A 27,359-nucleotide genomic window follows, 5' to 3' on the forward strand; every position below is an offset into this window, starting at 1 on the left:
CTCTTTTCTAATGCTCCCTACCCGAGCCTGTTTCCTGAAGAGGATGCTCTGGAAGATTATTTATTGTTCTCGGCTTTGTGTGCAGATTCCTATAATGAGAGCATTGCTTAAGGGCCTGGGGACCTGGGGGTTTGGCATCACAGTAGCTGGGGCTGCCAACGGCACTCTATCAAAAAGGCAGGCACTTTTCCCCATTTCTGTCCCCATCTTCTGGGCTGTGTGGCATCTTGGAAGGTGGGGTAGGAGGCAGGGGGTGAGCAGCACTGGCCAAGGGCCTTGGTTTCTGGAGGGAGCTCAAGCACTGGGCAATTTCTTTCGGTGTCAGGCTTGCATAGTGGCTCTGCCTGGCATCCCCGCTTCTGTTCTCTGCCAAATCTGACCATCCTCTAGGACCTGCCTTGGCTTGTACCTCCTTTGTGAACCCAGCCAGCCCTGAGTAGGCGGCCCTCCTCGGAAAGCCAGGAGGACTCCTGTTGCCTGATCAATCATCTTTTTTTCTCTTGCCACCGATCTTTCCTGCCTCTGTCTGGCCTCCCCATGAGGTCCAGGTTCTTCAAGGCAAACTCTGTTCACTCTCCTTATTTCCCTCAACATCTAGATCAAGATCTTGCTCTGGTGGGACTTGAGCACTTGCCCGAGAATGAAGGCACCTCCTCCAGGCTGGCTCCCAGGCTTGGCCCACAGTGAAGTCAATCAGTGTTCATGCAGGAGATGGAGAACCTCTCCACCTACTGGCTGTTCCCTCCTGTGTCAGTATATTCAATTCAAGCAATGCTTCCTGAGGGCCTAATACATGCTGGGTGCCACGAGGAGTAGAGAAGTAGATAAGGCGTGATTTCTGAATCAAGGGGGCAGTAGTAGCTCTGATAAATCCATTTTAATACGGAATGCAGTTTTGCAGTGAATGACCTGTGTGACTCCGCGGTCAGCTTTCTTGCGCTGATGGAAGGGAAGAGCGGTTGGACAACCAACAGCATCCCAGCAGCGGGATGTCCGGCACCTTCAGCAACAGCAGGGAAAGGCTTGAAGATGACCATTCATGCATGCTCACCCTGAGGGATGCGCCAGGCGCCCCTGCAGCCTTAGGGGGAAAGGTATGCTCTGCCTAAAAGGACGGGCCCGGAGACCTTAGCGGGACACGGACCCTTCGAGTCTCAGGACTGTGCTGGCCCAAGCCTCCACTTGCCTCTGTGGGATGATGCTCTCAGGTCTGCTCACGGGGCTGTGGGGGAATCAGGGGCTCCGCAGATGTGTCTAGGCCTGTGGGGTTGAGAGGGCAGGGGCAGGTTTATTGTGATGTGGGGGTCTCCTCATTACGCCTATTAAAGGAGGCAAGTTCCAGCTTTCCTCACTGCCTGCCTTGCGGGAGATTCCCACGCTCATAAATGGCACTAATAACTTTCTCCTGCCTTTTATGTTGTCGGGCGGCCTATCATCTGCCTGATAAAAGGCAGGCGTGTTAGCGATCTCCAACGTGGGCCCCGGTGTCCTTTGGTCTTCCCACATCTGCGTTCCCGGCACTGGTCTGCTGAGCTGAGCCATGGCGAGCCGTTCCTACCGTGTCAGCTCCGGCTATGGGGTCCAGAACTTCAGCTCCTGCTCAGCCGTTGTGCCCAAGCCTGGGGGTCACAGCTTTGCCAGTGGCCTGGCTTTCCTCAGGGTCAGTCCTGGGCGACCAGGCTACAGGCATCTCGGGGGCTTTGGCAGCCGGAGCCTGTGTGCGACGGGGTCCCCGCGAATCGCGGTGAGTTGTGTGCGGCCCCTCCTCAGTGGGAGCAGCTTTGGCTACCGGGCAGGGGGCCTCTGTGGCCCCAGACCACCCTGCATCACCACCGTGTCGGTCAACGAGAGCCTCCTGGCGCCCCTCAACCTGGAGATCGACCCCAATGCGCAGTGCGTGAAGCACGAGGAGAAGGAGCAGATCAAGAGCCTCAACAACAGGTTCGCCGTCTTCATCGACAAGGTGGGTCTCTGGGTTGTTCCCTGGGGCTGTGGCTTAGGAAGGGGCAAGGGACTTGGAACCCAGTGATGAGCTGGGTTCAGATTCTTGGAGTCCCGCCTGGCTACCAATTAGCACGTGGCCCTGGGAACATGGCTGAATCAGGGGCATGGTTTTCAAATGTTGCCATGAGACTCAAAAGTAGTGCTGGATGTGAAACCACCAGACAGAACAGGAAGATTTATTGCTGAGGCTTACCCAGCCCAGCAAGAGTGCAGTGTGTGTCTATGGCCCCATCTCCTGGATCTCAGCCATCACGCAGTGAGGGGGGTGGGTAGGATGGGCATCTCTGCTTAGGCTGGTGTCTGACCCCTCCTGGAGGAGATGCTGCCACCCTCAGTGTCCCCTGTGTGGACAGGGTAGCTGGAATAAGGAGGAGCCAGAAGCTCCTGTCCTGTTCCTCCCTGGCTGGGGGATGTCATGGGAAAGCTGAGAATTTCCAGGACTTCTGGCCCAGATGCCCTCCCCCAACTCAACATTTACACGGATTAAAGACCACAAGATGAGAAACTTAAGAAGAGCGTCGTGGAGGGGCTGTCGAACTGCACTTTTCTGATGTTGCAGTCTCTGAGCCTGCCTTCTGGTGGGGTACCTAGCCCTGGCTTCCTCTGACCCAGTGATGGCCCTCCTGAGAGCCCGCAGTCTGATCTCTGGGGCAAGACAGCCACCGAGGTCCACTGGAGGAAGGGCTCACCTCCCAGAGCTAAACGGTGTGCACATCCCCACCCAGGAACTTCATAATAAGGCACACACCAGGGTGACGGGGGTGGGGGTGGTGGAAGCTTTGTTCCCAGACAAACATCACCAGTGGGAATAGGCACACCTGGCAAGCCAAGGCGCTGGACATCCCTCCTAACATGCTGCTTGCTGTCCAATCCACTCTTCCCTTCCATCGGCAAAATGACGCTGGGCTTAGGATCACGTGCATCATTCATTACACAGGGACACCTACCAAGGGACGGGGGAGGTTGAAATCCAGCCCATGCTCTGCTCACTGGGCTGTGTGCCCTGGCAGGGGGGCTGCATCTACTTGGAGGCGGCATCTGTTTCTAATTTGCTCAACAGCATGGTGAGGGCCCTGAGCATGCAGACTTGAAGGAGTCGTTGCACGTGGCCTTTTGGGCATCACCAGGGATGCCGCCCGCCCCCTCTGTTGTGAGGAGTCATTTCCAGTCTGGAGAGAGACTCACACCGCTGCACCGGCTGGCTTTTCTTCCCCTAGGGGTGCAGACAGCCGCCCACCTTGTTCCAGCATCCTTCCTTTAGGATGAACTCCAGGTTGCAAACCACGTTGCTGTGGTGGGTTCAAGCGTGCAGAGCAGGTGAGCCAGAGGGTTTGGAAGCCCAAGGACAATGCCTTTTCAATAATAAGGGTTTTGATTCCTTTTTCCACAAGCACAGGCAGTTGAGAGCTGTTCTATACCAGAAATTTAGGGCTTGAGAGAAGACTGACTACTTTCGGGCTGGCAACTGCGTGCTGCCAATGCAGCCAAGCGGAGAGGCCTGCCTGCCGAGAGGTGGCGCTGCTGAGACTCACCTCCACATACCGCCCAATGTTGCCCAACCTGCTGGTTTGTCTGGGTCAGGGAAATCCAGATTCTTGCCTGAAATCACTCACTTATTAAATATTGGCAATGAATCAAATTTTTATAAAACAGTGTGCAGGCCAAATAAAACATGCCGGTGGGCCAGATAGGGCCTGGGGGGCTGCCAGCGTTCCATTGCCGACGTATTCTCACTGCCTCAGTTTACAGTGAGGCTCAGACAGATAGAGGCCCAGTGGACTGGTGAGTGGCAGAGTTAGGCAATGAGAAATCTCCAAATTCCTGGTCCAGAGTCCCCCTCCAGGGCTTCCTCTCCCCAGGGTGAGAGTGAGGAAGAGTCATGGCGGGTGCATGTTAAAATCACTGCCATAAAAATGCTCCCAAACTTGGCAGTTTAAAACAACCCAAATATATTATCTCATGAGGCTGAAATTAAGGTGTCAGCAGGGCTGCATTTCCTTCGGAAGCCCTAGGGGAGACCTACTTGCAGGGGCATGAAGGCTTTGGACAGAATTGAGTTCCATGTGACTGGAGGACTGGTGTCTCTGTTTCCTTGCTGGCTGGCTGCCAGGGGTTGGCCTCTGCTTCTGGAGGCCACTGCATTCCTTGCCTCACGGCCCCTTCTCCCTCCATCTTCAAAGGTGCTAGTGGTTCAGCGTGTCTCAGGTTTCAAATCCCTCCTCTAGTCCTGCTTCCCAGCATCTTTCACTCTTCTGTCTTATTCCACTTTAAAAGGCCCACGTGGCTATGGTGGGGCCACCTGGGTAATTCAGGATAATCTCCTGATCTTTGGGTCCATAACCTTAATTCCACCGGCAAGGTCCTTTTTGCCAGGTACCGTGACATATTCACAGGTTTCAGGGATTGGGATATGGACATCTTTGAAGGGCCATTTTCAGCCTATCACACATGGTCTGGGATATTTTTTGCAGGAACAGATGTTACAGCATTCTGTGCAGAATAAATAAATCACAAATAAATTGCGTCCTCTTCCTGGGAAATGGGATGGGATGAGGGGAAGTTCTTTGGAGAACAACTGTGACCTGAATTTTCTGACTTGGCCAAATAATTTGGCTTCTTGGGGGAAGATCACGGGCTGCTGAAGATCAAAAGTCATCTCCAAGGGCAGCGAGAGCTCTGGGGGACTGAGCACCTCCCCGGGCTACTCCTGAGTCTCTTTCTCCTACCCTGGGTGGCAGGTGCGCTTCCTGGAGCAGCAGAACAAGCTGCTGGAGACCAAGCTGCAGTTCTACCAGAACCGCGAGTGCTGCCAGAGCAACCTGGAGCCGCTGTTCGACGGCTACATCCAGACGCTGCGGCGGGAGGCCGAGTGCGTGGAGGCCGACAGCGGGAGGCTGGCCTCGGAGCTCAACCACGTGCAGGAGGTGCTGGAGGGCTACAAAAAGAAGTGAGTGTGGCCAGGCCAGGAGTGGTTATGGGTGTGGGGTGGGTCTTGGCTGGGTTCACACAACTTTCCTGGAGATGGAGATGGAGATGGAGATGGACTTTTTTGAAATTCAGGGTCATCCCAGGCTACCTACAAGACGGTTCAGCTTTATCAGCCTGCTTCATCTTGTCTCAGCTCCCAGCTCTTGCAGCCTCATTCTGGGAACTGGGGAAAGATTTGCAGCGAAGAACTTACATTCTGCGAGAGGCGGGTCACACAACTAGGGCACTGACTGACCCAGGGATCAAGAGAGAGGAACAAATGAAGCAGAAAGATGGAGATGAGCAGGGCTGTAGAGTAGAACTTGAAAGCAGTCAGCACTAGGATGGGCGGCGAGGAGATGTCCCTGGGGAGATATCTTGAAGATGATCTGGCTGATGCCATTCAAGGTATCTGGTCAACTTCGAGAATTCTTTCATTTGCTCTGCAGATAAATCACTGGGCTCTTGTTCTGCAAGGCTCTGTAATTCAAAGGCCCATGGAAATCTTTGTTTTAACTTGGCTTGTTTAGCCTGGCTGTTACCTAGTTTAAACTCGCTGGTTCACTAGTAACTCCTCCTTTACCTGGTAGGTGTGCACAGAATGAAGGGTGATTTTGACGTAATCAGTCCTGGTAATTCTACTTGGAAGAAATTGTATTCTGGTCTTGGAAAAGCAGATTTTAACATCCAGATGGACCCAACAATGGGGTTTCACTTCCCCCGGGGGGATGCAAATACAGACACAATTTTGTTTGCAGGCGTCAAGGTCCGTCTCCTACTCTGGGGGTGTGAGGGCCGGTAATTATAGAGCTCAGAGTTTATAGTAGCCCCAATTACCTTGTTATTAAAAAGTTGTGAAAACCATGCTCTGGAAACCCTAGTCCTCCTTGTCATGCTGGGGCGGGGCTGCTCCAGGGACAAGACCTCACAGGCAAGAGCAAGAGAACAGGCCCGGCTGGTGGAGGAGGGCTGTGGAAGTGCCCCCAGCAGTCCAGGCGTGATGGGTGGCTTCCATGACTTCAAGGCTTTGGATGTTGGGAGAGAGGGGAGGGAATGTCATGGAGTGGCCTCACGGAGCTCTACATTTTGTAGTTTTAGGGTTGAAAGGTCCCTTGGAGTATCTGTCTTTCATTCACCTCACAAATATATTTACTGAGTGCCTGACCGCACACCAGGCAGGTTAACCCAGGATGTAGCCAGATTAAATGAAGAAGTTTTGCAGAGACTTCAGCCTAAGTTTGGATCAGAAACCAGAAACCTGGACTCCATAATCAGTGTTGTTTTGGTGGGTTCTTTGTGGCTGAGAAACAGAAGTCCAGAGAGGCTAAGCCTCTTTTCTTAAGACACACAGAAATTTGAGGGCAAGACCCAGGAGCCTTGAAAACTTAGGACTTGGCTGGCCAGCCCAAGACCCTCATTCCCGGGGGCCTCTCCACCTATCCTCTCTCTCCTCAGGTATGAAGAAGAGGTGGCTCTCAAGGCCATGGCTGAGAGTGAGTTTGTGGTGCTGAAGAAGGTGAGTGGCTTTTTTCACACGGGGAGGAAGTAAATCTTTCTGGGTACTCTGAGACTGGGCATCTTACCGAGTTCGTGTCAGTCCAGTTGTGGTGGCCAGGCCCTCCAGTCCCCTTGCAGAGGGAGGCTTCTTAAAAAGAGACCTCATCATGCTGCTATTTGGCTTTTTGTAAACTCCCTAATTTGCTGAAATGGTCACCTTCCAATCAGTTTCACTCTCTTGTGGACGTTACCTCCCAGAATCGAGTGGTATTGGATCTCAACTTGCTAGTGACTGTGAACTATGGCCCTCATTCAGTGCAAGTGCCGACGATGAAAAAATCAGAGGAAAAAACTGCTAATGATTTCCCTTTGGTTTCAGATGGGTGTGTTGAAGTGCATGCTAATGCTCTTTAAAAAATACTGTGCTTACCAGACACCTTAATTGTTAGTGATCACGGAATGGAGAGAGGGCTGGTAGAAAATCTGCCAGGAGAGGTGTGACCTTGGTCTCAGGCAGGAGAGTCAGCTGCTTGGGTGTTGGGTGGTGCCTGACCTGGGCACCAAGGACCACCTGCTGGGGAGGTGCCCCCCCACTCCCTCCGCCGGCTCTGTGGCCACCACACGGTCACACTCTGTGGGCCAGTTTGGCTTAGCAACAGCAACCTGACATTTTGGACTGTCTTATTAGGCTACTTAATTTTGTAGGATCCCTAATTCTGGAGGAATCGGAAAGAAGTCTGTAGGGGTCAGACTTCTCTCCACTTCCTATCCCAGGTGGTCCCACTGATGCTTATGTGGTGGGAGAGGGGTGGGCCAGGAGATGGCCTCAGGGCGCCCGACAGAATGCAGAGGTCCGGGGACGCCAGTCGCCCCTGTGCCCCACTCTCCTGTGTGTCTCCACTAGGACATTGACTGTGCCTACCTGCGCAAGGCCGATCTGGAGGCCAATGTGGAGACCCTGAAGGAGGAGACGGGCTTCTTGCAGTCCCTCTACAATGAGGTGAGTCTCTCCCCATCTCACAGCAGGTGGGGGAAGGGGCAGAGGAGGGTGTCCTTGGTTTTCAGCTCTGGTTCCTTGGTTCTAGGAAGCGTTGTGCATTTCTTAGTCTTTGAGGGCCCCCACATCTTTTCCTTTTGTGACCAGAGGAGATTTTTCTCTTGTTCAGATATCCTTTTAAAATGGAAATGGGTGATGCTCTTCCTTTATAATGATTTGACTCTGATTCATTGCCTATTAATAGAAAGTGGAGATTTGACAGTACAGATATAGGTGTATATATGATATATTCTGATTCCTCCAGAATTAGGGATCCTGCAGTAGTAAATAGCCTAATATATATCTATATCTATATATAAATCATAGCTTATTAATTCAGGTGAAAACCCAATTAGAAAACCCAAGACTCTAAACCTATCTGTTATTTGGTGGATTGGATTTATAAATAGTCACATCTGATCTGGATGGTTCAGACCCCAAGTGGAGTGACCCAGTTTGTCTCTGTCCATAGAAATCTATCTCTGTTGATCCAGGCACTACTGGAATTCTACCGTATTTATTGCCTTCAGATCATGGTTCAAATTCTAGACTCTTCTTCTTAAAGTGACACTTTAAAAAAATTTCCTGCCTTGCCTGTAGTTTTGGTAATTTACTTCCTGAAGTCAGAGTTAGGACTGATTTTTGGTATCCCCGCAGAGATGGGAATTGGAGGGGGTTTGGAGCTGAGAACACTGGGTGTTGTCTCCTACAGGAAATCTGCCTCCTTCAGTCACAAATCTCTGACACCTCGGTGGTGGTCAAGATGGACAATAGCCGGGAGCTCAACATGGACTCGGTTGTGGCCGAGATCAAGGCTCAGTATGATGACGTGGCCAGCCGCAGCCGGGCCGAAGCCGAGTCCTGGTACCAAACCAAGGTGAGCTGGAGGGCCGGGTTGCCCACTGGGCAGGGAGGATCTCCGGAACCTGGAGCTTCCCCCGGCAATGCACCCCTGTGCTCAGAGGGGCTACGGTGGAGGTCCGAGCAGAGCAGGGGCAGGAGGTGGGACTATCCCAAAAGAACAGGGGGCTGGCTCTCCTTAGCGACATCCCAGCACCCTCTCCAGCCACCTCGCTATCATGGGCGGTTTCTGCATGTCTGTCTACCACCCCGCAGTGCGAGGAGATGAGGGCCACAGTGACGCAGCAGGGCGAGAGCCTCCGCAGAACCAAGGAGGAGATCAACGAGCTGAACCGAATGATCCAGAGGCTGACGGCTGAGGTGGAGAACGCCAAGCAGCAGGTCGGCTGGCTGCTGCTTCTGGTCCTCTTTCTGCTTTCCTCCTGCCTTGAGGGGCTCCTGCTGTCTTTGGAGAGGCTTGTATTTTAACTACTTGCATCTAGGTAGTTAAAGTGCTCAAGACATTTAGGGAGCAAATTGGTCTGTCTACCTTCTCTGAATACTGCTCTCATTCCCTCTGTATCCCTTCACCCTTTTTCTCCTCTAAACACACTTTAGACCTTATGGTCTGATGTTCTGTTTGTGTCCTGCTTTCTCTCTCTTTCCCCACCTCTCTTGTTGGACTTGAGGTGCACAGACCTGAACTAGTCACACGCCACTCTGTTCAAGGGCACACTAACAACATCTGCACGTCCCTCATTTAAAACTGTCTTTTGTCTTCAATTCCATTCCCCTCCATCCCAGCACTCATTCTCATGTACTTAATATAGTCCCTCTTTCATACACACACACACACACACACTTCGTATGTATAAACTTCGCATAAACTTTTTAGTGTCTTAAGTTTACATAATGATATTATGCCATAAATCTCATCTCATTCTGATTCTTTCCTTTGCCAGCTGGAAGTCTTTAAAATCCATTCGTATCACTATGGATGGTCTGTTTCATGATTTCTGTTGTATTGACTTCTGTAAACTCATAAAGCATGGTTTCCTATCCGTTCCCCTATTGATGGATATTTACTGAGGTTGCCTCCAAGACTTTGCTACTACAACAGTTGTCGCATGAACATTTTAATATATTTTTATGTATATTTCCACGTGCACCTGCATGAGAGACGTTTTGAAGTATAAAGCAAGAAATGGAACTGTTGAGTTGTAAGATAGTCACTTATTTACTTTCCGTAAGTACCCTCGGAGTACCGTGCCAGTGTGTGCTCCCATTATCGGCAACTGAGGGCTTCTGCTCCCGCACTTGCTAATTTATTATCAGACTTTTGAGCCCTTGTGGATCTAATAGGTGCCAGCAGCATCTAACTGTTACTTTAATTTTCATTTCCGGCTTAACTATAACAAATGTCTTCTCATTCACTTACTACTCATTTGCATTTCCCTTTCTAAAAATTGCCTGTTCATATTATCTGCCAATTTTGCTACTGTAATTTCTGTTTTTTTCTTGGTGATTTGCAGTATTCCCTTGTCCGTTCTATCTAGATTATAACTTTTTAATCAATAATACATGTTGCAATTAATCTTCTCTCAGTCTGTCACTTGTCTGTTTGCTTTGCTCTGGTTTCATTTATTGAACAGAAATCTTTAACCTGCATGTGGCCAAATCCATCAGTTCTTACCTTAATGGCTAAGACTTATGAACGTTTGAGGCCATAGAGGTCTCCTCGTACATTTTTGTCTTCTACTAGTTTTGTAGTTTTACATTTCACATTTAGGTCTTTAAACTCATCTGAGCTTTATTTTTTTGTATATACAGGGAGTAGGGTTTAATTAAATTGTCTCCATATAATAAGAAAATGTATTATATAATCCATCCTTTACCCACTGGTTTGTGGTACAACCTCTATCATAACACTGAGTTACCACATCCCCCTGGCTCAAATTCTGTCCTCTCCTCTCTGTGTAGCTGTTCTCAGCTACTTTGCGAGATGTGTTACAAGTAATTTGTTATTACGAAGAGCTGAAGTAATGGAACATGAGAATGGTTTATTTTCTAGAAGTAAAATTGGAGAAAATTAGAAGTTATCCTTGCATACTGATATGCTTCTTAAAAATACTTATTTCATTGTAGTGAGAACACTTAACATGAGATCTACCCTTTTAACAAAGTTTTAACTGTACTATACGTTATTGTTGACTCTAGGCACAGTGTTTCACGGTGACTCTCTGAGCTTATTCATCCTGTTTAGCCGAAATGTTATGCCCATTGATTAGTAATCCCCTATTTCCTCCTCCCAGCCCCTGGCAATCACCATTCCACTCTTTGATTCTATGAATTTGACTATTTTATATACGTCATATAAGCAGAGTCATGCAGTGTTTGTCTTTCTGTGTCTGGCTTATTACATTTAGCATAATATCCTCAAGGTTCATCCATGTTGTCACATATTGCAAAATTTCCTTCTTTTTTAAGGCTGAATAGTATTCCGTTGTATACATATGCTACGATTTCTTTATCCATCCGTTGATGGACATTTAAGTTGTTTCCATATCTTGGCTATTGTGAATAGTGCTACAACGAATATGTGAGTGCTGTATCTCTTTGAGATCCTGCTTTCAATTCTTTTGGATAAATACTCAGAAGTGGGATTGCAGGATCATATGGTAGTTCAATTTTTTAAGTTTTTTAGGAATCTTCACGCTGGTTTTCCATAGCAGCTGCACCATTTTGCATTCCCGCCAACAGTGTGCCAGGGGCTCAATTTCTCACAGCTTTGATAATGCATGTTGTCTCTCTCTCTCTCTCTGTTTTTTTTTTTTTTCTTTAAATTTTAGCCAACCTGACAGATGTGCGGTGATTTTCATTGTGGTTTTAATTTGCATTTCCTTATGATTAGCGGTGTTGAACATTTTTTTCACATACCTGTTAGTCACTTATATGTCTTCTCTGGAGAAATGTCTATTGAAGTCCTTAACCCTTTTTAAAAATTGGGTTAATTTATTTTTATTAATTTTTCTATTTAGTCGTAGGAGTCCCTTACACTTTCTTAGGTTGGGAAGAGAGGAGGAGCCGTGTTAGTGTGTGGGTGCTGTAAAGGCAACATCCCTCAGCATGCTGACCCCTGCAGGCCAAAGAATGAGGCCCCGTACAAAGGCCTCTGAAAACCACTAGGCTTGGCATTAATTGACCGGGTAGCTCAGGGCAAGTCACAGCCTCTCTGAGTCACAATTTCTTCATCTGCATAATAGGAATAACAATGTCTGTTCTGATGCACTCAAGAGTAACTTCAAGGTCAAACAAGACAACACCTGTGAAAGTGCCTTGTAAACTAACAACAGTATAAAAATATGTGATAATATCATAAATTATATTAGCATTAGTCCTGTTCTAGTGCTAACATTCCCTTCCTCTTATGGCTCACCATGGACTTGAGTTTTGCAATAAAATTGGTTACAAAAAGGAAGGAAGAACGCTCCAGGATGGCTGTGAGTTCCCCTTCTTGTTATTTTAGAAGTTGACCATTTTGAACAGAGGTGAACTAGGATGACCAAGGCCACGGGAGACCCCTGAGGGTTCCCATAGCCTGCGCCCTTCTCAAGCTCCTTCCCTCCTCTCTGCCCCGCAGCGCTGCAAGCTGGAGGCCGCCGTGGCCCAGGCTGAGCAGCAGGGCAAGGCGGCCCTGAATGATGCCCACTGCAAGCTGGCGGGGCTGGAGGAAGCCCTGCAGAAGGCCAAGCAGGACATGGCCTGCCTGCTCAGGGAGTACCAGGAGGTGATGAACTCCAAGCTGGGCCTGGACGTGGAGATCGCCACCTACCGCAAGCTGCTGGAGGGCGAGGAGAGCCGGTGAGGACGGGGCTTAGAGTCACTTCACATCTCCACTCGGGGCTAGAATAGCGCCTCCCTGACTCTCATCTCCAGGCAGAGAGCGTTCAAACTGGGAAAGACTCTAGAGGTCTTGGAGTCCAGCCTTTCCCCACTTCTCAGATAGGAAAACTGAGGCTCAGAGAGGGGAAGAGCTTATCCAAAATCGCATCTATTTGGTGGGTAAGCTAGAATGACGCCAGCCTGCTGGCTAGCACTCCAGTGATCTCTCTCCTCCTGCACTGCCCCTCCAGCGGCACCTGAAGTTCATTCCAAGGCAGCTACTTTACCTGGTGGCTGAGGGGGTATTTCTACATTCCCATCTCGGTGGGTTGTGAAAGCTGGAATCATTCAGAAAATTCATTAAAGCCATTTGATTTGGGATACACAGACGAGGGATCCTATCAACCTGGATAGCCTGATGTTCAGGACCAGCGAACAGAAAGGAACAGCACAGCATCCTTGCCCAGCAGGGAAGACAGGGGCAGACACAAATCCATCCTCCAGGTGACTGGGCGTAGTGTCCCAGGAAGGCTGTCAGAGGCTTCTCAGGGGAAGAGGTGGAAGAGTTGAGGGGGCGGGAAAAGGACAGGACATTTCAGACTGCACTGAGAGTTTGAGCCAAGAATCGGGGCCAGGTGAAGTTGGCATGGGAGGGAGCAATGCGCACGGTACATGGGCCTCTGTCTGGCCTTGAGGTGGCTGCTCATTGTTGCCTCTGAGCTGGGTCCCACAGGGGAGGGGGAGCAGACTAGACGGGGAGTAGACTATAGAGGTTAAGGTCACGGGCTGTGAGCCAGAGCACCTGGGTTCAAACCCCAGCTGGACACTTAGTAGCTTCGAACCTCTATGCCTCAGTATCCTAATCTGTAAAACAGATAATCCTAAAATTCACCACTTCAGGCTGTTGCAAGGATTTAATGAGTTAATGGAACATAGTAAGTGCAAGGAGGAACAGGTTATTATCAGAATAAGAATATCTCTACCCAGGATGGCCAGGCAGCACTACGCTCATGGAGAGGCTCCCTATTAACCTGGTTAGTGATAGAAATCTGTCAAGAGCAGTTCCCGAGGCAGCTGACCGTGCCTGACCAAAGCAGGTGAACTTTGCTTTGTCCATTTCTGCAGGCCTTTGGGTGAAGCCACCAGAGCTGTCTCCCCCTTTGCACTCATAAGCCCCTAACCTGCTCACCAACATTCAGTGAGGCACTTGGCATTTGCACCGTGAAACTTAACTTTCATTACAATCATAATCATTAGGATGTTAATATCTCCACCATATAATGAATGATGCATTGTCCCCGACATATGAGATTTTAAAAAGTGGTTTAGCATTTTGTGCTTTGCATATGGTGGCCATTGTCCTTTTAATAGACCTTGTCCTCTTGCATATAACATGTGTAATTGGATTACACAAGTCATGCTTATTGCAGAAAATACAGAAATAAGAAAACCAAAGCAGGCATAATCACTCAACTCAGAGGCAGCTGCTGCCAGCATTGTGGCTTAACAGGCACCATGATGGGCACCAGCTAGCATCTGCCAGAAGGGCACAGTACCAAGGCTGTGGCAAAGCCAGGTTCACGTGGCAGCAAGGTGAGCAGGAAGCGTATTTCCCCTGAGAAGTGTGAGGGGGGAAGGGCTCTGAGTTGGGCAGAATGAATGAGAGTAAAGCTTGCCTGGAGGAAAAATACTGAAGCTGGAAGTTAACAAGGGGAGACATAGAACAGAAAGGGAGTTTATGAAGAGCGCAAGTTCTGGTATAAATGTCTCATTCTAATGAGATGTTTATAGTGTTAACAGCAACCCTTACACTGGATTTACTGCGGGTCAGGCTCTGTTTGCAGGCCCTTTACACACAGAGCTTATGACAATCCTATGAAACCACATTATCGTCCCCATTTTCTAGCTGAGGAAACTGAGGCATGGCAAGGTTAGGTGACTTGCTCAAGGTCCCCACTTAGTAAGTGGCTCAGCTGGATCTGAGCCCAGGTTGGCCTGGCTCTCAGGTCGAGGTTCTTAACCACCACATCCTCCAGCCTTCTTCTGAATGTACCAAGCCCAGTGTATGTCTAGGGTAGCATTTAAAATCATGCAATTAAAAATGGATCAGTTTGGATGCTAGGCAAGCCGTTTTCTACCCAGAGGTGCTACCCAGTTAGACAGTAGCTGCTCCCATCACTTATTCTTTGGCTTTGCTGGAATTTTTAGCAGAGGGACCGGGAGGGTAACCCCATCCCCACTCCACGCCTACATTTCAGTACCCCAAGTTTCCATGGCTGAGAAGCAAACAGAGCATAAAGTGGCCTTTTAGATCCTGCCACCTAACATCCCCCTGTCCTTTGGGGGTCCCAGGGAGCAGTGCCAGCACGGATGCCCTCTGCAACCAGCCTCCACCCCTCCTCTTCCCCACCCCCTCTCCCAGGACAGAGGAGAACAGGACTCCCTGGAGAGCAGAGGAACTGGGTTCTAACTGCTTACTCTCCTCTCCCTTACAGGTTGTGTGAAGGCGTGGGCTCTGTCAATATCTGTAAGTTTGGCGGGGTGTGTGGGCGTGGTTCTCTGGGTGTCGGTGGCCTTACTATCAGGTGGCATCTAATTTGTGACTGAGCCTCTGTCCACAGGGCACTGAATGAGGGAGCTAGGAGCTGAGAGAAACGGATGGTCCCAAATATTTGGGCCCCTCTGGAACATCCATGAAGCCTAAGCTTATGCCCGTGACAAATTCTGACCCACTGATCGGTTCTGCAAGAGTAAAAAGTAGCCCAAGTCAGAAGACACAGAATACTTCTCAAGTGGTAGCATATTTTGTAAGAAAAAAACACGAGATGTATATTCTGATCAGCTGGGGCCATGGAAGGCAACACTTAAACCTACATCTTTAATAATCCAGTGTGTATACAGCCCCTGCCCTCGGTGTCTACCTGTTCCCTTCACCTTTCTAGCAACCATATTTCTAGATGATTCCTCTCCTGTGATCAGTCAGTTTTTGCCTAAAGATTTCAACATTTCAAGGTTAGTCAAGTAGAGTTAGGTCTGACTTGCTAACCACATTCCTTCAAGGGGAAGACGGCAATGGGTTTAGATTTTCCTGTAGTTGAAAATCATGTCGCTGGGTCCCTAAGCACATGAGAAGAGTTCATCATTGGTGCCAAGAAAATTCTGTGTCACACCACGTCTGGCATGGAAGAGAATTCTGACCCGGTGTCTTGTTACAGGTGTGAGCCGTTCCCAAGGTGGCGTGGTCTGTGGGGACCTCGGTTCCATCGTCCCTCGTGGCCTGGGTGGCGTGGCCACCAGCAGCAGTGCCCTCTGCTCCCCCTCCGTAGTGGGGGCCTGTTCCAGTGCGAGATCTGTGCGGTTTGCATAGTGGGGGGTGGGACTCTGGACGGATGGGGTCTGCCGGGGGTGAGGGTGGAAAGTAGGGTGTGGGGAAAGCTTTTCTCTCTCAGGCTCAAATGTCAGTGTAGGGATTGCCCCTTCCTGGGAACCCAGAAATAACTCTCCAGTTTCCTTCTCATTGGAGTTACGATTTACCCTTTGAGTGCAAACCCTGGATTTGGCATGCTTGCCAGCTCTGTTGATTTCTCTCCTCTGGTTGTCGGGGAAAGGATATAAAGGCTTTATGATATAAACTGCTTAGCTATTTTCTTTCCCCAACTAACTTCAGGTTAGCAGACATTTGCTAGGTACCGACCATGTGCTAGGCCCCGTGGGTGGGGACCCAGGTAGGGGATGGCAGTGCGTGGGTACACCCTCCGCTTGGCCTCAGACAAGGGGCTGTGCATGTCCCCTTAGTGTGGAGGGGGCAGCGGGGGACGTGGAACTGGGACTCTGGGAGATCCCTCACTTGATCTAAGAGATTGGATGTTCCCAGAGCACCCCCCAACTATGCACATGTCAGGATTGGCTGAGGCTAATGTTCCTGGGTTTTTGGTGGTGGTGGTTTGGAATTTTATTGTATTTGGGTGATTCCTGTAGGATTCTTTTTCTCTTATGATGTGCGTGATTTAATGTCCATGGCAAAAGGTTCTCTTCTAGTAACCAAGTTAATGCCCGCGCCCTCCTTATGTTCCCAGCCCACCCAAAGTGTCTCTGAGTGTGGTCCGTGGACCACCACCTACATCGTGATCCCTGAGGGGTGGGTTGAGGTGGCGGCTTGTTAAATATGCAGATGCTGGGCTCCATCCAGAACTACTGAATCAAAAATTCAGGGGTTGAGCCCATGAATCTGAGTTGAAACAAGCTCCCAGGTGATTCCTCTAAGAACTGAAGTTTGAGAGTCACTGGTTTTTGTGTGCAGGTCAGGTAATTCTGGCCGTGGAGGTGACTTTCCCTCCTGTTCTCACAGGATCAGATTCATCTCTTTGCATTTCTCCTCTGACTTTGTCAAGAGGTCAGGGCCAGTCTGGGCCACCCATGCCTAGTGGGTGGGGACAAAGGCAGAGAAGAGGAGGAGAAGGAAGCCTGTGTTCACAAGCACCAGCTAAGTGTCTGACGTTTCATTCATTGCTCACAGCTATTGTATTAGTATCTTCATTTTACAGATAAGGCAATCAAGGCCCAGAGACGTTAATTCACTTTCCTAAGATCACACAGCCAATCCAAGATCCAAACTGAGGTCTAGAGAATGCCAATGTTCATATACTTTCCGCTGCCTTGTCTCAGTTGTTCCTTCAGAATAAGCATCTTGCCTCATCAGAATGCTCCTGGACGAGGGGTTCTAACAGATCCTACTTTACTAGCCTGACAGAGATAAGAGGTGGAATGTGACATAAACAAACCTGCTGAAAGCATTTGTAGAAACATCTCCCCCATGGCCTCTGCTCTCCAGGAACCTTGGACAGATCTTATTATGGGGCAGTTAACACATTCTGGGAATCCAGAATTAAAGCTGAGACTTCTGGTTGGAGGGCACTTCCTCTGATGGCTTGGACAGGGGCAGTTGACCGTGGAACTCTATCTCCGGCCTATTTCTGAACTGACAGTCCCCGAGAAGTCCCACCAGGGAAGTCAGTTCAAAGTCCCCTCAGATGCAAGGGCGCCCCCCCCTTGCCCAGATGTGATGAGGGGGAGCGAGGGGTTTCTGGTGGACAACTTTCTTTCACTTATTTTACAAGAAGAGCTCTACTCTTCCCACCTTATGTTATTTGGAATTAAAAAGAAGTTGAAAAATCTTTTTTAAAATTTAAAAAATTTTTAAAAATCTTTAAAAATTGGGTAGAAGATATTTTGCCACAAGAATACATATTTGATCTCAAGACAAAAAAACACTTTGAGTAGTTCTCTTTGGTAATGCAGGCCTTCTGATGCCTTCAAAATGTGTCCCCCTGGGACTCTGGGAGGCCAGAGATCTTTCTGAGTATAGTGCCCTCCTAGTCTTTCTCTGCCTTCTGGTCATTAAGGGTCCCACAGGGGCTGTATCCTGGGCACATCTCAGTCTGGATACCGCCAAGTTTGAGCAGGGAGAAAATCAGGTTCCAAGGGCATCAGATCTGCTCTGAGAGGGGAAGGAGTCCCACCAGGCACCTGCTACCCCGGGATGGGGTCAGGGGGTGTGAAAATGGGGGAGGGTCTGCCTTTCCTTTCTGATGGTGGTGGTGGGAGGGTGTGAAATGCACATTTGTGCCTTGGGGGGCGTTTCCTCCATTTTTAACTCAAAGGCTCATCCTCTGAGTCCTGCCTCCTCCCACTCCTTTCCCTGGCTACCACTGTGCTGTCCCCTAGCACCAAGGGAGTAACAGCAGAGTATGCAGACAAGGGGTGGTTCCCCCATGTCCATGTCCATTTCAAAAAAGGATGCAGTTGGTGATTTCCTTGATCATGTGGTAAATCTGCATTTCTCACTATGCTCAGCTTGGGTGGGTAACGGCTTCAGTTTGTATTTCCTGAGATCTCAAAGACTGAAGCAGGGGACAGTTGGCAACAACAGCACTGGGAGAGGGAGTGGCCTGGGAGTGAGTATTTGTGCGGATGCTCCAAAACAGAGGGGATTTGAGACGTGATGGAGGAGGGCTTGTGGCCTTGGAGAGGAACAGAGAAGACTCCAAAGCCCAAGCATGCCTGATTTTTTGAAAGGACTATAATCTATCTGTTTTCATCCTTTGGAGATCCTGTGTATTTGGGGAGGAACATTGAATGTCTGCATAAGACTAGAATATGGAAGAAGGTCTGATTTTCTCTGATGGAGGTCTTAGCTGAGTTTGTGGAATTTCAAAGGTAAAGGGCGCCCGGGAAAGAGCTCTGGACCCACCCACATGGGCCTCATTTATTATTTGAGACTCTTGCTCTTTTGGCTTGTTCCTGACCTCCCGATTTCAGATCACTTGACTTCTCCTTAAAAAAATTTTTTTTCTAATAAAAACTTTAATCCCCAGATATCTTGGAGTGTACCCTTTGCTTTCCGCAGAGCATAGCTCTTTTTTCGGCAGAAGACCATGGGAGTCCCAAAATCCTTTGAACCAAAAATTGCTCTGCATTTTTGCTGTTGGCTGCAAGGAGGGCTGGGGGAATAGTTTCATGTTGACAAGCTGATGGCGCCTCGAGCTGGCTGAGTTGGTTGACTGCTTTTTGCATACAAATCATGAATTATTACTTATTAAAAAGTTTCTTGATGCCTTCCAGCTCCTGGTGGTTTGACTTTTCAACGCATGGTGTTGTGTTTTCTGGTATCCGATTTGGCATTTTAGTTACACTTGGCCCAGACCCTTGGTAACATCAAGGTGTTTTCACCAAGCACAGACTCATTCTAGCAACCTAGTACCATGGGAGGTGGCAGGGCTGGAAGTCTCGTCTCACAGGTCCCCAGGCTGATGCCCAGAGCACGAAGGTCACTTGCCCAACGTCTCACTGAGACATGGCAGAGTTGATGCTCAAATTTTGATCTCCTGCCTTCTCAGTCCCTGAGAGTTAGCCTTTCCCGTGTCTGAATGATGCACCCTAAACTGAACGCTTGCCTATTGTGATCATGACTATGCGCTCAAGGCCCTGAGAGGTGGGAGGAGAAGGGGAGGGGCAAGACACTTGAAGAAGGTCTGTCTGGTGTCAGCCAGCAGCCTGAGTACTCAGGAGAGGCTGGCAGCCTCCAGTGGAGTTACAGCCCTTTGGGCCTGAAGTGAGGATTCATCAGAATGCACTAAGACCTTAACTTCTCCAGGGGATGGGGCAGCAGAGGAGGCTGTCAGGGGGCCATCTGCCTGGAATCCTCACAGCCTACCTGTTCTCCTAATGGGGAAATGGAGGTGCATCCAAGGGAGCTGATGTCTATACCTCCTGCTCCACCAGCTGCCTGAGTTCATCCAACCATCCCAGGCCTGACAAGTTCTGGAGCCCCAACCTGGGACTTAGTTGAGGGTCAGAGCCAGGAGACACTTCCTGCCCTCTAGGAACTTCCAGTTTGATCCAGGCTCCATACACACCCAACCACATCCCTGGCTCCAAGCTACAAAGATAGAATCAAGGATCCTCAGGGTTTGAGACACCATGGGGCAGGGAGAGGGGGATGTGTGCATGTGGGAGGGAAGGTAGGGAGCGGGGAGCAGAGGGAGCACTGAGCCCAGGCAAATTGGAGGAGGGGTGTGGGATGGCCTGTGTGTCCATGTGGGATGATGCTGGGCAGTCTCAGAGGACGGACTTGGCTCCATGGGGTGGAGCCTGCATCTGGGAAGATCAACACCGGGTGGAGGGGTTGCACAGGGCTAAAGAGCAGGTGGGGAAAGAGGAGCCTGCATTTGGCATAAGGAGCACACGCATTATGCTGGGAACTGGCTTGAATCAGGCGGCAGGGGATGGGAGTGATGAGCTTGAGATTCTGGCTGCTAAGGGTGTGTGGGGTGGGGATGAGGAGAAAGAGGTCATGTGGGGATCTGGAGCTGTGGTCCAGGCTTGAGTGGACTTTGGGAGACTGAGCTGGAATCAGGTTATGGAAGTGGATGGGAAGAGGTGGAATCATTGGAGGGTTGGGGAAACACTGTAAGGGGGTGCTCAGTGTCAGACACGTTGGAAGGGAGGAGACACCATCGTTCACAAGACCACATATCTTTGCATTGCAGCAGCATTTACTGAAACACAGATTGAGACAACCCAGAAGGCGAGACACCCACAGACAGCCATAACAAGAGGGAGACCCAGGGAGTGGCCTAACCTCCAACCCAGCAGCTCTGCATCGGACAAATCCCTTCTGCACCGGCAGGGGGCCATCTGGAGCAACCATGCAGTTTTATTTGAAATGTGAAAGGGCTGGGAATGACTCTCTAACTGAAGCCCAGAGGAGAACCAGAAAAACAACTCCCTAAAATGAGAAGGTGGCGGAGATCGGCTGAGGGTCTTTCCCTCTGTGGGAACCCGTGGAAGATTCTGGAAGCAAGCACACATTTTCCATTCACACAGCATTTCATGCTGGGGGGGGGGGGGGGGGACGCAGGTGGCACCCAGACTCTACGCAAAGCGGACGGACCTGCTGCTCCCACAGCTGAAGCTGGAGACGCGGGGCTGACAGGGGGCGCAGGAGTCGGGCGCCATCACTGTGACGCTGCCCCCTGTGGCCACCGGGCCAGAGGCAATCTGGCGGCCCGGGGTGGTGCTATACGTGAGGCCCCCACAGGTGACTCCGCCGCGGGAGCTGCTGACACCTGTGGGAAGAGAGGGGACAGAGAGAGCTGAGTGGCCTGCCGTGATGTCCCCAACCCCGGGACAGGCCCTAAGGGGCTTCTGCACTGCAGGAGCTTCCTCCTCCTCCAAGGGGTTTAGTAGTTCATAACTCAGGCCCTGTTCCTCTCAGCATCTCAACCCCTCTAAACAACTGGGGCGAGAAGGAAGCAAGGAACCCCCTGTCCGCCCATCCAGGGGGGGGCGAAGCTGCCTTTCCCCATTTTTTCTGGCCTGCAGTTCACATCGCCACCAGTGGAGGGCGCGCTCAATCGTGCCTTCTCAATGCTTCCAGGAGCAGGAGTTGGGGTGGAGTAGGGTAGGGGGATGGAAGGCCCTCTCCCAGACCAGGAACATTCCAGCTTCAGTGGGTTAGGCTGTCAGGTTCAGATTTTCCCATCAACAAAGTCATTTTTCTAGGGGGTTTTCAAGCAGGTACTTACAGACATTCACGGAGCCCACACCTTCGCACAGCCTAGGGAGAAAGAAACCTCTGTTAATTCTGGGCACTGAGCTGAATTCCTTGAGGGAGATGGTTGCTTGGGCACAGAGCAGACAGACCAGCGGTCTACAGATCTAACCCCTAAGAGGCAGGAAATGCTCCCTCAGAGTCTGCATTAGATGCTCACTTTCTTAGCCTTCTGACCATGGAGACAATACCTTATGATAGAGGTGGATGAGATTAGGAACTCCACTTGCTGCCTCAGTTTGAGTGTTCCAGCCCACCTTGGTCAGAGCAATCAGGATCCCAGAAAGGAGAGTCAAATGAATGCAGCAGTGTGTGTGCAATGGCTTAGTGCCAATGAAGAGCGCCATGCACATGGAGTGAATTGTCCTTATAATGCATGTGCCTCTGCGGGCTGGCCAAGGTGCAGCCTCCTGTAGGAAGCTATTTGAAGAGAATGGATTTTAGAGGTACATGTCTTGGGTGCAGGTCCCAGCTCTTGTGCTTATTAACTGAATGGCCACAAGAAAGTCACTGAACACTGGGCTTTATTTCCTTATCTTTGGATGGGAAAAGTGATACCTACCTTGCTGGATTGTAAGGATTTAAAACGAGCACTTAGCACAGCCCTAGCACATAATAAGCATTCAGGAAATTATTATTATGAAGCTTGAGCTGTACTGGCAGTGGGCAGAGATGCAGCTCACACTTGGGCTCAGGGAAATTCACTCCCAGAGGACCAGGGCCTCCTTCTAGGTCCCTCAAAGTCTTCCTTAGCCCCACCTGTGTTCCTCGCCCTCCAGCAGGCGCCTGTAGGTGGCGATCTCGATGTCCAGGCCCAGCTTGGAGTTCATCACCTCCTGGTACTCCTTGAGCAGGCAGGCCATGTCCTGCTTGGCCTTTTGCAGGGCGCCCTCCAGCTCAGCCAGCTTGCAGCGGGCATCATTCAGGGCTGCCTCACCTTGCTGTTCTGCCTCGGCCACGGCAGCCTCCAGCTTGGCCCGCTGTGGAGAAGGAGATGTGAGGATGAGGATTAGAGAGAGAGAAGGCACAGCTTGGCCCACCTAAGCTGATGGGGCTGGGGCAGGGAGAGGAGGATCCCAGAGAGAAGGCAGGTTAACCACCTATGGCCAGGGAGTTACTGGGACTATAAACAGAAGGGAGGAGATGGGTGCTTTTCATCATCTCTCCTTGATGGCGGTTGCAGGGTGGCCAGGGAGGGGGACATCAGTAATGTGGCTCACCCCAGCTCCAGGACCGTGTGAGGTGCCACAGCCCCTGCCCTCTCCCTGGGCCCCTGCTTCCTCACGGAGAAACTGTACGGCTTGTTTAAGGCCAGGCCTTTGCTCTCCTGGGGGCAAAAGACCTGGTGCTGGAGTGTGCCTGTGCTAGGCATTCAGGCCCTCCTGGAACCCCCTACCTGGCACTTGGCATTTTCAATCTCGGCCGTCAGCCTCTGGATCATGCGGTTCAGCTCATTGATCTCCTCCTTGGTGCGGCGCAGGGTCTCCCCATGTCGGATCACTGTGGCCTTCATCTCCTCACACTAGGGGGAAGCAGAGATGCTTCTGAGGCTCAGAATGGGACGTCCTGCCCCTTCAGGACATCTCAGATGATTTGCAGGTTGTGCAGTGCTCAGCCTGTGCAACCATACATGGCAGCCCCACTCTGCCACTCAAATTGAATCTGTCTGTTCTTTTCTCACCATCCCTAAAGATCACAATCCCCAAACAAAAGAAACCTTTTCCGATATACACCTCACATCCTTCCCACTGCCAAGTCTAGGAGGCAGGTGTCCTGGGCTACTCACCTTGCTGCGGTACCAGGACTCAGCCTCGGCCCGGCTGCGGCTGGCAACATCATCATACTGAGCCTTGATCTCGGCGACGATACAGTCCATGTTCAAGTCCCGGCTGTTGTCCATCTTGACAATGACTGAGGTGTCTGAGATGTGGGCTTGGAGGACTTGGAGCTCCTGGGGGGCCAACAGCCAATGCATTTGGTTCTGGCGCCTGGTCTGGGCCATGTGCTCCACCCTGAGGGCAGTGTCCACTCCCTGGAGGGGCACTGCTCATGCGCAGTACATGACTCCTGTTCCCCTTCATTGATACACAGTTACGATAAAGCTGGAAGGGGCCCTGGAGGTCAGCTGGGGACAGCCCCTGACAACAAATGGGGAAACTGAGGCCCAGCATGTGATGAAAGCCTGGTTGAAAGTCATTCAGCAGGGAAGCTGGGGTCTGAATGCCGGGACTAGTGATCTGTCCCTAAATTAAGACCCTTTTCTAACTGGAAATGCACCCTGGCCCCCCCTCCCTGACATATACACTTTCACATCTATGTAGAGACCAGAGTGCACAAAGACCAGCACACAGGCACACACTCTGCCCCACAGAGGCTCACAGGCACAGAGAAGCCCCGCCACAGGCACACGCACACGCACACGCCACAGTCCTCGGCACTTAACGCACACGTGTCTGTGACAGCCACACAACACGCCCCTTTGGCATATGTGTGCATGTTCTTTTCATGCTTACATCACCTGGGGGCAGACATGCACACAACCCCAGTCTGCCCTCCCCCCATCTCCATGCCTCCCCTACCCCCCTTCCTGGCTGGCTGGCAGGGGCCCCCGACCTCATCATAGAGGCGCTTCAGGAAGCTGGACTCCTCCACCAGGGCCTCCACGTTGGCCTCCAGGTCTGACTTCCGCAAGTAGGCACAGTCCACGTCCTGGTGGTGGAACAGAGAGAAGGGGGTGTGCGTGTGGGAGGAGGCCCGGGGAAGGTGCCTCTGGGTCTGGGGGTGACTGTGCCCCACTGAAGGTTGTGCGGAGGGCACCCCTCCCTCCCAGCCCCGAGACCAGCCCCCTCACCTTCTTTAGAACCACGAACTCGTTCTCTGCTGTTGCCCTCAGAGCCACCTCCTCTTCATACCTGGTTGTAGGGGAGAGGGGCTGGAGCTGAGGGCTCAGGGCTTGGCCACCATCCCAGCTCTGAGACAAACTCTTTCAGGGTTAAAAGGAATTAACTCTGTAAACGTTCTCCTGTCTGTTTCTTGGTCTATTCTGTGACTTGTTCAATGGCCAGCCCTGTCCCCATCCTGGTTTATTCTACCCTAGTCCTGCTGCCTCTGGGATGAGATCAGGGAATCCACAATCCATCCCCCAAGTCTAAAGTCATCTGTGCCTCCTAGATCCAGAGACCTAGTGCCACGGGCCGGGAGGACGCGGAGCCCGTGTCATGAAGGTGAGCTGGGAAGAGGAGGAACAAGAGAGCTGTAGAACCCCACTGGATTTCCTAACTCCTCTCAAAACAGCTCTAAGACCCTCAGGTCTCCAGGGGTTAGAGGTGGAGCCAAAGAATCTTAAGAAACTGAGGCCCCTACTGGACATCCCCTTGGGTCCCAGGCAGCTCTCAGTTGACAGGCAGGAATCTTAATGAAGGAATGTGGGTGGAGCCTTCCCACCTTCCCCTGCTATCCCTGGGTCTTGCCGCACTCACTTCTTCTTGTAGCCCTCCAGCACCTCCTGCACATGGTTGAGCTCTGAGGCCAGCCTCCCACTGTCAGCCTCTACGCACTCAGCCTCCCGTCTCAGGGTCTCGATGTAGCCGTTGAACAGCGGCTCCAGGTTGCTCTCACAGCAGCGCTGATTTTGGTAGAACTGCCACTTGGTCTCCAGCAGCTTGTTCTGCTGCTCCAGGAAGCGCACCTGCCACCCAGGTCGGGAGGAAGAGAACTCAGGAGGAGACCGGGGAGGTGCCGGGCTCCCCAGAGCTCTCTCTGCCCTGATGCTGCCTGAACAGCCATGAATACTCAGGGCCAGCCAAGGGCTGAGCCACGGAGTGTCTGTGACTCAGGGGGCCTTGCTCTCAGTCCCTCAGGGAGGCAGTGTAAGTGTGAGGGAAGGTGTCCCCCAGCCCCTGCTGTAAGTCAAAGTTCTGATTCAAGTCCCGGATCTACCACTGTAAACAGCAAACTGTCTGACCTCTGGGTAATTGGTTTTCTAATTTCCAAAACGGGGATGATAATAGTACCTTCCTTAAAGTTGCAAAGATCGAACAAGTTACTACATGTAAGGTGCGTAGAACAGTTTCTGACACAGTAAGTGTTCAACCAATTTAACTGTGACTTTAATTACCAGTTGCTCTTCATTTATTCATTTATGCAACAAACATTTATTGAATATTTACCGGGTGCTGCCAGGGCTTGTGCTAAGACACACACATGTGCGCGCACATACACACACACCCCTTTGTCTATGTCTATGCTATCAATCAATTTCATCCTTCTGCAGGGAGTTAATATTTCTCCCATGGTACAGATGGGGAAACAGGAGACCCCAAGCTGTGAAATGACTAGCTCGTTATCTCGTAAGTAGTAAGTGATGGAGTCAGGATCTGATGTCCCTTGAGGCTCCTTTGCCTGCCCGCCCACCAACATAGTCTATCTAAGCAGCACACTAAACTCACAGCTTCAATTTGTTATTCAAAAAATGGAGATGATGATACCTAACCCATTGGCTCATTTGAGGATTAACTGAGATCACTAAAGAGGAAGTGGTAATAGGAAGGTCCCCCGGTCGCCCCGTCTCCCCTGATCCCTGACTACAGAGCGTAGTCCTATCTCCTCTGCCGGGATGAGGCCTCCTGGACACAGGAGGGGCCGACATGGAGGGACGGGCACAGGTGGCCTTTTGGGGAGGCAGCCGCACAGCAGTGCGAGGTTTCTCACACTCTGCGCGGGCGGGTCTCCTTCCGCCAGCCTGGCAGTATCCCCTTCCTCATTCCTAGTTGTGCATCCATGAAGGAGGCTGCCCAGCCTGGTTAACTGTCACCTCCTCTCCCACTACTGTCTTTGGAAAAGAATGCTAACAGCTAACATTTGTCACGCACTTACTATATGCCAGCACTGTGCGCTTATGTACCCATTAATCCTCACACCTAACATGCGAGGTGGGTTTTGTCATGCAGACAAGCAGCAGGCCTGCGGTCTCGCAATGCTGAGGGGCAGAGCCGGGATGGGGAGGCAGGACGGCTCTGAGCAGCCATCTGCCCAGCACATGCCTTTCCCTCTCCCCACCATCTCCCATTCTCCCAGTACCCAGAGCTGTTCCACAGCTCTGCTGTTCTCATGTTGTCTCAGGAAGCACACACAGACTGAACCACAGGCTCAATTTCTGGACCACACGGGATTTTCTCTGCACTTTGCAGGATTAAACAAGAAGACGAATCCTTCGGCCCATATTGATCTGCATCTCTCTCCGGCTGCTGGCTGCCATGCTGGCTCTCCTACCCAATGGGACCCTCCCCAGAGAGCAGGACTGGGGCAGACTCTGGACATCTCAGGCCTCACTGACCTTGTCGATGAAGGCGGCGAACCTGCTGTTGAGGCTCTTGATCTGCTCCTTCTCCTCCTGCTTCACGCACTGCGCGTTGGGGTCGATCTCCAGGTTGAGGGGCGCCAGGAGGCTCTCGTTGACCGACACGGTGGTGATGCAGGGCGTGCTGGGGCCACACACACCGCCAGAGCGGTACCCGAAGCTGCGACTGCAGGAGCCGGCGCGGAAGCCGCCCACCGCTATGCGGGGCCCGCAGGAGCCCAGGGCGGAGACGCTGCGGCTGCCGAAGCCCGTCAGCCCCCGGTAGCAGGACACCCCTCGGTAGGGGGCGGCGCTGATGCAGCACCGGCTGCCAGTTTTGGGGGCCACAGCCGAGCATGAGCTGAAGGTCCTGGTGACCCCACATCCTGAGCTGATCCTGTAGGAGCGGCAGGACATGGTGTGAGTCTGAGCGGATAGAGGCTGAGCGCACGGGAGTCTCGAGGGTGGCAGGTGCGCTGCTTAAGATGCTTCTGGCCCCTCTGATCTTCCCTGGTCCTTTTATTGCTGGGGAAAGCTGGGGTTGGCAGCATGAAAGGAGTGAAAAGCCATTTTATGTTGTTTATTGGCTTGGGGAGTTTGCCAGCAACTCCCCAAAGACTCATCTTAAAGGTGAGCTCAGTGGCGACTCTGGGGCTCCGGAGAAGTATTGAAGATGTTATTAG

General features: G+C 51.2%; 2 protein-coding genes across 2 annotated transcripts; one reads left to right on the forward strand and one right to left on the reverse strand.

The window, feature by feature from the left end:
- The first annotated feature begins 1,488 nt into the window (after positions 1 to 1,488).
- Positions 1,489 to 16,258, forward strand: LOC105094597 (keratin, type II cuticular Hb5). Its single transcript, XM_031462506.2, has 9 exons — positions 1,489 to 1,963; positions 4,743 to 4,951; positions 6,427 to 6,487; positions 7,373 to 7,468; positions 8,217 to 8,381; positions 8,621 to 8,746; positions 11,985 to 12,205; positions 14,722 to 14,753; positions 15,442 to 16,258. Exons 1-9 carry the CDS (start codon positions 1,541 to 1,543, stop codon positions 15,591 to 15,593), a joined length of 1,485 nt encoding a protein of 494 aa, XP_031318366.2. The 5' UTR covers positions 1,489 to 1,540; the 3' UTR covers positions 15,594 to 16,258.
- A 3,970-nt stretch (positions 16,259 to 20,228) lies between these two features.
- Positions 20,229 to 27,144, reverse strand: LOC105094594 (keratin, type II cuticular Hb5). The gene is made up of 9 exons (XM_010986662.3): positions 26,674 to 27,144; positions 24,818 to 25,026; positions 24,190 to 24,250; positions 23,952 to 24,047; positions 23,125 to 23,289; positions 22,735 to 22,860; positions 22,098 to 22,318; positions 21,313 to 21,344; positions 20,229 to 20,853 (listed from the first exon to the last, which is right to left on the reverse strand). The coding sequence occupies exons 1-9, from the start codon at positions 27,091 to 27,093 to the stop codon at positions 20,660 to 20,662; spliced, it is 1,524 nt and encodes a 507-aa protein (XP_010984964.2). The 5' UTR covers positions 27,094 to 27,144; the 3' UTR covers positions 20,229 to 20,659.
- Between the last annotated feature and the right edge of the window lie 215 nt (positions 27,145 to 27,359).

The sequence above is a fragment of the Camelus dromedarius genome, chromosome 11, assembly GCF_036321535.1.
Source record: "Camelus dromedarius isolate mCamDro1 chromosome 11, mCamDro1.pat, whole genome shotgun sequence".
Taxonomy (NCBI): domain Eukaryota; kingdom Metazoa; phylum Chordata; class Mammalia; order Artiodactyla; family Camelidae; genus Camelus; species Camelus dromedarius.

Coding starts and splice junctions, on each gene's coding strand:
- LOC105094597 (XM_031462506.2), top strand. CDS start 1,541: ATGGCGAGCCGTTCCTACCGTGTCAGCTCCGGCTATGGGGTCCAGAAC. Junction 6,488..7,372: donor AGTTTGTGGTGCTGAAGAAG/GTGAGTGGCTTT, acceptor TGTCTCCACTAG/GACATTGACTGTGCCTACCT. Junction 7,469..8,216: donor TGCAGTCCCTCTACAATGAG/GTGAGTCTCTCC, acceptor TGTCTCCTACAG/GAAATCTGCCTCCTTCAGTC.
- LOC105094594 (XM_010986662.3), bottom strand. CDS start 27,093: ATGTCCTGCCGCTCCTACAGGATCAGCTCAGGATGTGGGGTCACCAGG. Junction 25,027..26,673: donor TCGCCGCCTTCATCGACAAG/GTCAGTGAGGCC, acceptor CCTGGGTGGCAG/GTGCGCTTCCTGGAGCAGCA. Junction 20,854..21,312: donor TGTGGGCTCCGTGAATGTCT/GTAAGTACCTGC, acceptor CTCTTCCCACAG/GTGTCAGCAGCTCCCGCGGC.